Raw genomic sequence first — 11928 nt, 5'->3', positions numbered from 1 at the left:
AAGGTCTAGATTTGATTGCTTTAACCTAAGTAAATGTTACATGTGAAATAAAGGAACCAGTAGCAGTCACGGAAAAAAAGTAGGTAAAGCAAAGGGGGGAATCCAACTTATTGGCCATTCTCTAACGACTCTCAGAACGGTTGTCGAGCGAGCCTTTGCACTGGTCAACAAAGCCACAAGCACGGAGTAGGATATTGGATGGCTTGATTCATGGTGTAAACAATTTTAGGTGATCCACCATGTCAAAATGGCAAATAATGAACCATACTTGATCCTTATACAGATCAAGAACCACACCCAATCCAAAGTGCCAAATCTTAAATCATTGTGTTTATAACCCCTTTTCGTTACTCATTCTTTATTTACTTTAGACATTTACTTTTGTTCGATTAACTTTTTGCTTTTATATTATTTGAATTGTCAGTCTAGAATAAGGTTATAAGAATGAATAATACTTTTATTAAAAGGGGGGGGGGGGGGGTGAAGCGAGTTATACGATAAAATTTGATTATTGTGAAGACTTCTATATTAATCCAACGCACTCTATCCTTTTGATCAGAAGAAGATGCTTTCATCGGACTTCACAAAGACAACAAAATTCCGCACTCAATGTTTGCTTAAAACGGCGATGTGGTTATCTGCTAACACATCGATGTTGTGATGAAACAATGGCTCACCCCGTTAATTGGGCAATCAAACAATATATTACTAATACAACATAAATGGTCTCAATGTACCCATCATGGGTGTAACAAGCACACTACATGCTCAGCTTCTGAGCAAAGGTTTCAGCAACGGCGTCGTGAGGTTCCGTCTTTCCATCTGATTGATGATGAACAAGGGTAAGATTGAACCATGTTATCAACTAAAGCAATGCAGCATGCTTCATGTGTGAGCATCTGTGTCACAGATCATTATGCTGGCGAACCTGAGGTAATTTCTCAGGCAATAGTAAATACTGTGGCATATCTCCAATTTCTGTATGATACTACTACTAAAAATTTGAATGTGCGAAATTTGTAAGCATATTATAGTCTTTACCTTGTTCTACTCTAAGTACATCTTGGTTTTGACTGCTGGGTGCTTCCTGCCAGATAACTCGTGCAATTCATATGTGAACTCCATATCCATAAGCCGATGATTTTCCTTCGAGCGAACCATCGAGAAGGAAACGTTAACGTTGTCTCCTTTAGTCACACTCAGAGGTGGAGTCAGCAAGAATACCTTGAGAAGGAAAAAAAACAATGTTCTGATCAAGTTTTCTAGACCAGTTAACTGTTCCATGAGCAGTGTGCATTTCAATAACGGCAAAACCAGCTGAAAGAGTAGCTTGTTTTGCAAAAGTTAACGCCTCAAATAAAAGCATTCATTTGTAGAGCAGTTCTGGTGAAATCAACATGTTTTTTTAAAGTTCCTTTTTTCCCCTTCTCTTTTATTTTTTTAAGAGAAGCTTTGCCCTCTGCCTATATAAATTCAAAAGGGAAAATATATAGTTCTTTTCCCTCCATTCGCAAAATTTCTTTTGTTAGCAGTCAATGTTTAGAGGTCGCGGGAGAAGAGAAGATCGAAAATTTAGTAACTACAGGCTATAGCTGGTAACAGATTCCAGGAAACCAACCTGCTGACCCCAATGAGTTCCACCATGCTCATCTGGCGCTGTAGTTAATTCAACTTCCTCCACCCCAGGGTTTTGAGCACTACCCTGAAAATTATCGTAAACATAGCAAGCACCATTCTTAAGTAAAGTGTAGTTCAGTCATAGCATGTAGTGGGTTGCAGTTTAAGTCTGACATACTCGAAAATGAACATCAAACCATCCAGCCAGTGCTGATAATCTAGCTTCCATTCTGATTGGCAATGTGACTTGTGCTCTGACTTCTCGGATCTCATCGACAGTGGCTGTCAAGCAATCAATTTCCTTGATAGCTGCAGGTTGACCGATAACTTGGTTTGGATGAAGATTGTTCCATATTGAAGACTGCAGCAGAACAAAACCATATGCACATTTAAGTGTGTGGAAAAGAAACACTTGCAAGCTGATTCCCCAGCAAGAATCTATTGATCCCCTTAAGCAAGTGCAGAACTAGCAACTGAAATTATACCCAGACTTCAGGTTAAACAATCTAGGGCATGATTCAATGTGTACTAAATCAATAGAGTTCAAATTTCAGTGGAGATAAATGTAGGCTGTATAACTTTGCAAGCAACAGTTCATCCAAAATATTGCTAAAGATTCGAAGGATCATTGTTTCCCTAAATTGAGTGTCGTAATTACTCAGAAAGTGCAACAAAGAACATTATTATACTTAAAAGACATATACATTACCATAATAACAATATACTACCTCCGTTCTCGAATATTTGTCACCAGCTAGTTTATTTTTGAACTAAAACACGACAAATAAAAAAGAACGGAGGGAGTACAAGTCATTCATAAGTTAAGATAACCTGAATTTTACATTCCAAGACTACAGTCATGAACTAGAAGAGAGAGATAAAGGTGTCATGCCTTCAAATAGTATTTTTCATGTTCTGCACGATATGCCTTTGTCAAAGCATTCATGTTGACACCATAATAAGTTTGAGTGTCCTGAACAAACAGGCTCCAGTCATCCATAGCAATATCAAAATCTTCCCTCTTCTTGTCACCCAAACCAGTTCTTATGGGTGCTAGCCACATCCGAGCATGGCTAGGATACCTGAAAAGGAATGATCTTACGCTTAGTAAATCTGTGTTCTGCCTGCGACAAAGAACTCTGGTAGGTGCTTATTAACATAACTTCCAGGATAGACTTACATCACACCATCTGGCTTCAACCAGCGGTCACGTGCGCAAATGACGGAATCAAACATGGACTCTCTCAAAAGAAAGTAGCCCATCCACTCTGATATAATGACATCAACTGCCATCAGAGACAACAAAAAGTACCAGTAGTCAGTATTCTGAACATCATAACTTCCATGTTCAGATTAAAAAATTTAACTTTTATCTTGATATGAGCAACCACGCCTATGTTGTCTCAGCATATGATGGTGCAACATAGCCTGGTCCCAAGTCCAGGTACAAGGAGGAGGGTTGCATTAGGCATGGCGAGACAGCTATAAAAATTTAGCCACTTAAAATGGAGATGAAACCCAATAAAAAACCGTTGGGCGTAACCTCTTAGCGACGCGCCATGAGCCCGGGGTATGGTGTTAAATGGGCAAGGGCCGGGACGCCACCCCCTTGGTGGCGCGCCGTGTCGTGATCTGGATGCGGTGTCAAGTGAGCAAGGATCAGGTTGTCGCTTCCTTAGTGGCGCGCTACATCGGCGCCCGGGTGTAGTGACAAATATGCAAGGGTCTTCACATCTGTCTCAACGGGTGTGAGGGGTAAGGAAGCTAGTTGAGCCGACTAGGATCCGTGTAGGTAGTTGGAACGTAGGTCCCTTACAGGTAAGCTAAGAGAGTTAGTCGATGCAGCGAGAAGGAGGCATGTTAGTATCCTATGTGTCCAGGAGACAAAATGGAAAGGGCAAAAAGCAAAGGAGGTGGAGAACACTGGTTTCAAACTATGGTACTCAGGAACAGTGGCAAACAAAAATGGAGTAGGTATCCTGATTGATAAGACCCTCAAGGATGTAGTGGTGGACGTCAAAAGGCAGGGGGATAGGATTATCCTAGTCAAACTAGTTTTGAGGGATGTAGTCTTGAAAATTATAAGTGCATATGCCCCTCAGGTTGGTCTCAGTGAGAGCGAGAAGAGAAAGTTCTGGGAAGACTTAGATGGCATGGTCAGAGCGGTACCAACCAATGAGAAGCTTTTCATAGGAGATCTCAATGGTCATGTAGGTTCAACAAATGTAGGTTATGAGCTGGCTCATGGAGGTTTCGGGTATGGTAGTAGGTATCAATGAGAGGATATTTTGGACTTTGCTGTAGCCTACAACCTAGTGATAGCCAACACTTTCTTCAGAAAGAGAGATTCTCATTTGGTGACTTTTAGCGGTGGCCATCGTTCGAGCCAGATCAACTTCGTGCTCATAAGGAGAGAAGATAAACAACCCTGTTTTAATTGTAAGGTGATACCTGGAGAGAGTGTCGTGCCCCAACATAATCTTGTGGTGGTTGACTTCCGTTTTCGGTTCAGTACCCATAGGGTTTAACAAGCCAAAATTGCGAGGATGAAGTGGTGGAAACTCAATGGAGAGACATTCGAAGTTCTTAGTGAAAGAGTTTTTATGGAGGGCGCTTAGTTCGAAGAAGAAGATGCAAACAACATGTGGGTGAAGATGGCAACATGTATTAGGAAGGTGGCGTCAGAGGTGTTTGGAGTGACCAAAGGGAGCAGCGGTGAATCTAAGGATACTTGGTGGTGGATCGAAGATGTTTAAAAGGCAATAAAGGAGAAGAAAGAATGTTACAGGAGCTTGTTCAATGGCAGAAGCGCGGTCAACATAAGAGGTATAAGGTGGCAAAGAAGACTGCAAAGCGAGTTGTGAGTGAGGCAAAGGGTCGAGCCTATGATGATCTTTACCGAAGACTAAGTACAAAGGAAGGGGAGAAAGATGTCTATAAGATAGCTAGGATTCGAGAAAGAAAGACGAGGGACCTCAACCAAGTTAAATGCATTAAGGATGAGATGGATCAACTCTTAGTGAAAGGACAAGACACCAAACAAAGGTGGCAGAGGTATTTTGACAATCTTTTCAATGGTGAGAATGAGACTATGGACATCCATTTGGATGACTCCTTTGATGATATAAATAGATGTTTCGTACGTAGGATCCAAGAATCAGAGGTCAAAGAAGCTTTAAAGAGAATGAAAGGGGGCAAGGCGATGGGCACGAACGATATCCCAATAGAGGTGTGGAAATGCCTTGGAGATATTGCTATTGTTTGGCTAACCAAGTTGTTCAACCATATTTTTCAATCAAACAGGATGTCCGATGAGTGGAGGAGTACATTAGTACCAATCTTCAAGAACAAAGGAGATATTCAAAGTTGTACCAACTATCGAGGGATTAAGCTCATGAGCCACACTATGAAGCTATGAGAGAGAGTTATTGAGCATCGCCTGAGAGGAATGACGCATATCACCATGAACCAATTTGGATTCATGCCTAGAAGGTCAACCATGGAAGCAATTTTCTTAATGAGCGATATAAGGAGCAGAAGGACTTGCACATGGTTTTTATCGACTTGGAAAAGGCCTATGATAAAATACCTAGGAATCTCATGTGGTGGCCATTGGATAAGCATAAAGTCCCAACAAAGTATGTTACGCTTCCATAAGGTTAAACAAGACAAAATTGCGAGGACGAAGTGGTGGAAACTCAAAGGGGAGACATCCGAAGTTTTTAGGGAAAGAGTTTTTGTGGAGGACGCTTGGTTCGAAGAAGATACAAACAACATGTGGGTGAAGATGACATCTTGTATTAGAAAAGTGGTGTCAGAGGTGTTTGGAGTGACCAAAGGGAGCAGCGGTGAATCTAAGAATACTTGGTGGTGGACCGAGGATGTTCAAAAGGTAATAAAGGAGAAGAAAGAATGTTACAGGAGCTTGTTCCATGACAGGAGCGTGGTCAACATAGAGATGTATAAGGTGGCAAAGAAGACTACAAAGCGAGTTGTGAGTGAGGCAAAGGGTCGAGCCTATGATGATATTTACCGAAGACTAAGTACAAAGGAAGGGGAGAAAGATGTCTATAAGATAGCTAGGATTCAAGAAAGGAAGACGAGGGACCTCAACCAAGTTAAATACATTAAGGAATAAGGATGAGATGGATCAACTCTTAGTGAAAGGACAAGACATCAAACAGAGATGGCAGAGGTATTTTGACAATCTCTTCAATGGTGAGAATGAGACTATGGACATCCAATTGGATGACTCCATTGATGATTTAAATAGATGCTTCGTACGTAGGATCCAAGAATCAGAGGTCAAAGAAGCTTTCAAGAGAATGAAAGGTGGCAAGGCGATGGGCACGGATGGTATCCCAAAGATGCGTGAAAATGCCTTGGGGATATTGCTATCGTTTGGCTAACCAGGTTGTTCAACCATATTTTTCGATCAAACAAGATGTCCGATGAGTGGAGGAGTACATTAGTATCAATCTTCAAGAACAAGGGAGATATTCAGAGTTGTACCAACTATCGAGGGATTAAGCTCATGAGCCACACTATGAAGCTATGGGAGAGAGTTATTGAGCATCGAGAGGAATGACGCATATCACCATGAACCAATTTGGATTCATGCCTAGAAGGTCAACCATGGAAGCAATTTTCTTAATAAGGCAGGTCATTGAGCGATATAAGGAGCAGAAGGACTTGCAAATGGTTTTATCGACTTGGAAAAGGCCTACGATAAAATACCTAGGAATCTCATGTGGCGGCATTGGATAAGCATAAAGTCCCAACAAAGTATGTTACGCTTCCATAGGGTTAAACAAGCCAAAATTACGAGGACGAAGTGGTGGAAACTCAAAGCTGAGTCCAAAGTTTTTAGGAAAAGAGTTTTTGTGGAGGACACTTGGTTCGAAGAAGAAGTGCAAATAACATGTGGGTGAAGATGACAACTTGTATTAGGAAGATGGCGTCAAAGGTGTTTGGAGTGACCAAAGGGAGCAGCGGTGAATCTAAGGATACTTGGTGGTGGACCGAGGATGTTCAAAAGGCAATAAAGGAGAACAAAGAATGTTACAGGAGCTTGTTCCATGACAGAAGCGCGGTCAACATAGAGATGTATAAGGTGGCAAAGAAGACCGCAAAGCGAGTTGTGAGTGAGGCAAAGGGTCGAGCCTATGATGATCTTTACCGAAAACTAAGTACAAAGGAAGAAGAGAAAGATGTCTATAAGATAGCTAGGATTCGAGAAAGGAAGACAAGGGACCTCAACCAAGTTAAATGCATTAAGGATGAGATGGATCAACTCTTAGTGAAAGGACAAGACATCAAAAAGAGGTGGCATGGGTATTTTGAGAATCTTTTCAATGGTGAGAATGAGACTATGGACATCCAATTGGATGACTCCTTTGATGATTTAAATAGATGCTTCGTACGTAGGATCCAAGAATCAGAAGTCAAAGAAAGCTTTAAAGAGAATGAAAGGGGGCAAGGCGATGGGCACGGATGGTATCCCAATAGAGGTATGGAAATGCCTTGGGGATATTGCTATTGTTTGGCTAACCAAGTTCTTCAACCATATTTTTCGATCAAACAGGATGCCCGATGAGTGGAGGAGTACATTAGTACCAATCTTCAAGAACAAGGGAGATATTCAAAGTTGTACCAACTATCGAGGGATTAAGCTCATGAGCCACACTATGAAGCTATGGGAGAGAGTTATTGAGCATCGCCTGAGAGGAATGACGCATATCATCATGAACCAATTTGGATTTATGTCTAGAAGGTCAACCATGGAAACAATTTTCTTAATAAGGCAGGTCATGGAGCGATATAAGGAGCAGAAGGACTTGCACATAATTTTTATCGACTTGGAAAAGACCTATGATAACATACCTAGGAATCTCATGTGGTGGGCATTGGATAAGCATAAAGTCTCAACAAAGTATGTTATGCTCATCAAGGACATGTATAACAAGGTTGTGACTAGTTGCCGAACAACTGATGGTGATACAAACGTTTCCCGATTAACATAGGACTACATCAAGGTTCAGCTTTGAGCCCTTATCTATTTGTCTTAGTGATAGATGAGATCACGAGGGATATATAAGGAGATATCCTTTGGTGTATGCTTTTTGCTGACGATGTAGTTCTGGTTGATGAAAGCCGAGAAGGAGTAAATAGAAAGCTAGAGTTATAGCGTCAGACCATAAAGTCAAAAGGATTTAGAATTAGCAGGACCAAAACCGAGTATATGAGATGTGATTTTGGTACTACAATTAGTGAGGATTGAGATGTAAGTTTGGGAGGCCAGGTAGTACCAAAGAAGGACACCTTCCGTTATTTGGGATCGATGCTTCAGAGAGATAGTGATATTGATGAAGATGTTAGCCATAGAATCAAAGCGGGGTGGATGAAATGGCGTCAAGCATCGGGAGTCCTATGCGACAAGAGAGTGCCACAGAAGTTGAAAGGCAAGTTCTATAGGACAGCGATTAGGCTTGCTATGTTATATGGGCATGAGTGTTGGCCTACTAAGAGACAATATATCCAACAACTAAGTGTTGCAGAGATTCGTATGTTGCGTTGGATATGTGGGCACACAAGATTGGACCGAGTGAGAAACGATGACATACACGATCGGCTAGGAGTAGCGCCAATTGAAGAAAAGCTTATTCAACGCCGGTTGAGATGGTTTGGGCATGTCCACCGGAGACCCCAGAGGCACCAGTGCATAGTGGCATCATAAGATTAGACAATAATGTGAAGAGAGGTAGAGGTCGACCAAACTTGACATAGGAGGAGGCAATCAAAAGAGACTTGAAGGAATGGAATATCTCAATGGAGTTGTGTTTGGATAGAAATGCTTGGAAAGAAGCTATCCACGTGTCTGAACCATGATTAGGCATTTTTCCTTTTAGTGCTCTCAAAAGCTTTTCCCTCCCCTTTCTCTCTTGTTCCCCTTATTGGGCTCCAACTCTAGCCTACCCCAACTTGCTTGGGACTAAAAGGCTACCGAAGAAATTAGTTTTAAAACAAACTACTTAACGTTTAGGCTTAAATAAACAAATATATAGAACTTGCAACCTAATTTGATGATTTAAAAGCATTATGAGATATTTTGGTTATGTTTCCCTCATGAAGTGAATTGGTGGAAATTATATATATATATATATATATATATATATATATATATATATATATATATATATATATATATATATATATATATATATATATACACATATATATACATATATATATACGGCGCTACTAAAATGCACCTGGGTGCATTCTCTATATTGAATGCACCCAGATGCAATAACACCCCGAGCACGCCCTCGCCCCTCCTGTACGCGCGCCTCCCTGCCCCCAGCCGCTGCCGCGCACTTCCCTGTCCCCGCGCCACCCTCTCCCCCATCGCCGCCGAGCGCCTCCCTGTCCCCGCGCCGCCGCGCGCCTCTCTGTCAGCGTGCCTCCCTGTCTCCCGCATTAGGTGTGATTGCAACTGTTGTATAATTCTACCCAAATATCTGTTAAAAAAATTTAAACAAAATGATTGCAATCGATGGTGTGTTGTAATTGCAACTGCTGGTGTAGTGTGGATGCAACTGCTGAGTTGCTCTGATGTGATTGCAAGTACTGAATAACTCTGGAAAATTTTGTTAAAAAATATGATTGCAACTGCTGGTCTGGTGTACTTGCAACTGTTGGTCTGGTGTGATTGCAACTTCTATATAACTATGTCCAAAAATCTATTAAACAAACAATGATTGCAACTGCTGGTCTGGTGTAATTGCAACTGCTGGTCTGGTGTGATTGCAACTTCTATATAACTATGTCCAAAAATCTGTTAAACAAACAATGATTGCAACTGCTGGTCTGGTGTAATTGCAATTGCTGGTCTGGTGTGATTGCAAATTTTATATAACTATGTCAAAAAATCTGTTAAACAAACAATGATTGCAACTGATGTCTGGTGTAATTGCAACTGCTGGTCTGGTGTGATTGCGACTTCTATATAACTATGTCCAAAAATCTGTTAAACAAACAATGATTGCAACTGCTGTCTGGTGTAATTGCAACTGTTGGTCTGGTGTGATTGCAACTTCTATATAACTATGTCCAAAAATCTGTTAAACAAAACAATGATTGCAACTGCTGTATGGTGTAATTGCAACTGCTGGTCTGGTGTGATTGCAACTTCTATATAACTATGTCCAAAAATCTGTTAAACAAAACAATGATTGCAACTGATGTCTGGTGTAATTGCAACTGCTGGTCTGGTGTGATTGCAACTTATGTGAAGAGATTGAGCTGTTCGCGGATGAGCCGTTCACGGAGAAAGAGGGGCGGGGCGAGAAAGTGAAAAGGTTCTGTCGGGAGCGTGCGGGAGAGACGAAAACGGCCTGGGTGGTGCGGTTGGCTCGGACCTACGCGTAGGTTCGGCCTGGGTGCATTCTCTATATTGAATGCACCCAGGTGTAATATATAAATACAGTATATATATATATATATATATATATATATATATATATATATATATATATATATATATATATATATATATATATATATATATATATATATAGAATTATATGTCGAAGTTAGGTTCAAATCCTGGGTCCGCCACTGGATATGAGATATGAAGTACAATACACTCTGTCACTCACATGACTGGAGTAGCATACTAATTGCAACAGAAATATTCCTTTTCCCATCCAATTCGTAATCACACGACGAGCATCAAGAAACCAGCCTCACCTTTCTCCGGAAGGTCAACGTCTTCCACGGTGCCCTGTATCACCTCAACGATATCCGTGACGCCGTTGGCGCGAGCAAGCTCGCGCGCGTGCTCCGCCATGTTAGTCGCCTCGACGGCGTACACCTTCCTGGCCCCGGCCTGCGCGCTCCAGATAGCAAGGATGCCGCTCCCGGTGCCCACGTCAAGGACCACCTGGCAGATCTGCCGAATCAACCAAACCGGACCCCAAAATTGCCTGGAGAGAATCGAATTTTCTGAGGGGTTCAGAGGGGTGCCAACCTTGCCCTGGAAGTGGGGCGCGTTGCGGAAGACGGCGGAGTGGTACGCGTCCATGCGGACGCGGTCGCAGAGCATCTCCTTCTGGTGGTAAAGGTAGGCGTACGTGCAGAAGTAGTTGGCGAAGTCCACCTCCTTGTCCACAGGGCGCGCGCCGCATGAGCCAGAGGCGGCGGCGCCGCCACCGTTAGGGAGAGACGCCATTGGGTGGAGGCGGGAGCGAGGCGGGGAGATTGCGGAGAGGGTTCTGGTGTGAGCAAGTGGCTTTGTCCGCTAGGGTTTATGGAGTTGTGCGTTTTAAAGGGTGCTTTCGGTGAATGGCAGCCATTGGATAGTTTCGTGCTCAGCTGATTGTTGCTGATGGTTTACAAAACCGGTAAAAACCGGCCGAATCGGTCGGTTTACCGAAACCGTCGGGATGGTTTTGATAAACCACCGGGTTTTTTTTCAAAATTCGTTCTAAATTTAAAAAAAATTGAAAAAAATTATAAAAACCGAAAACCGCTCGTAAACCCGTTTCTGTGGCAGGTAAACCGTTATTTGAGACCGGTAAACCGCCATTTTTTGCAGGAAAATCGGATTTAATGCCAAAACTCAGTATTTAGTTGTCAATTTAGACATATTAGTCTTGTTTACTGTTATATGTTATATGTGAAGATGTTATATATTATATATGAAGGTAAACCCGTAGCTCAAGTCCAGTTTAGCCATTTAGTGGTCAATTTTGGTTTCATTTCCTGACCAAGATGGAATTCGTAGATCAAGTAGTTTCTGTTCTTCTAATAACTATCCGTCTAGACAAGACTCAATCTAGAACCATTAGCTCCAGTTCTTCTATATGTGTTCCTAAGATTTGCTGATCAGGAGAAAAGTCCAACACTTGCTGAGGTGCACATGCAATACACAAACACCGAACACATATACCGGTATGTTTTTTGCTTTGTGGATAAATATTTATTTGTCGTTCTTGTTTTCTCGCTAATGTATCTCATATATTTTGTATAGACCTATCACTATAACAGATTGGAACAATATCATGATCCTTCCAACATGCTTGAGTACTATCACTATGACTCGAGATAAACATGTGAGTATTGTGAAATAAGTCGACCTATGTGTCGTTGCCTCGTTGGAGAGTTGTAAAAAAACTTGTATTTGAGTATTGCGAAGTTCGTTGGTTGTTTGTTGCATGAGAACTGGAGTTTGTGGTTGCATATGTATGTTATATGTTATTTTGGTGAACACATCTCATGTGGATCAATTAATATTTACTGTGCAATGTG

The 11928-nt window shown here is 41.7% G+C and overlaps 1 protein-coding gene across 2 annotated transcripts; it reads right to left on the bottom strand.

The window, feature by feature from the left end:
* Positions 1–580: 580 nt before the first annotated feature.
* LOC100384449 (uncharacterized) lies at positions 581–10981 on the bottom strand. Of its 2 annotated transcripts, none has more exons than XM_008649971.4 (8): positions 10649–10981; positions 10369–10561; positions 2798–2903; positions 2510–2699; positions 1796–1978; positions 1619–1702; positions 1042–1224; positions 581–928 (listed from the first exon to the last, which is right to left on the bottom strand). In XM_008649971.4, the coding sequence occupies exons 1-7, from the start codon at positions 10847–10849 to the stop codon at positions 1048–1050; spliced, it is 1134 nt and encodes a 377-aa protein (XP_008648193.1). In that variant the 5' UTR covers positions 10850–10981; the 3' UTR covers positions 581–928; positions 1042–1047. The 2 variants fall into 2 exon arrangements, with proteins under 2 accessions (XP_008648193.1, NP_001170456.1); NM_001176985.1 differs by having other exon boundaries at positions 595–822; positions 10649–10948.
* Between the last annotated feature and the right edge of the window lie 947 nt (positions 10982–11928).

Source organism: Zea mays, chromosome 6 (genome assembly GCF_902167145.1).
Source record: "Zea mays cultivar B73 chromosome 6, Zm-B73-REFERENCE-NAM-5.0, whole genome shotgun sequence".
In the NCBI taxonomy this organism is placed as follows: Eukaryota; Viridiplantae; Streptophyta; class Magnoliopsida; order Poales; family Poaceae; genus Zea; species Zea mays.
This window is presented reverse-complemented; position numbering and strand designations above follow the sequence as displayed.

Excerpts from the sequence above, each read along its gene's own strand:
- LOC100384449 (XM_008649971.4), bottom strand. The coding sequence starts at position 10,849 with ATGGCGTCTCTCCCTAACGGTGGCGGCGCCGCCGCCTCTGGCTCATGC. Across the intron at positions 1,703-1,795 it reads GGTTTGATGTTCATTTTCGA|GGTAGTGCTCAAAACCCTGG; the intron begins GTATGTCAGACT and ends GATAATTTTCAG. Across the intron at positions 1,225-1,618 it reads GAACTCATTGGGGTCAGCAG|GTATTCTTGCTGACTCCACC; the intron begins GTTGGTTTCCTG and ends TTCCTTCTCAAG.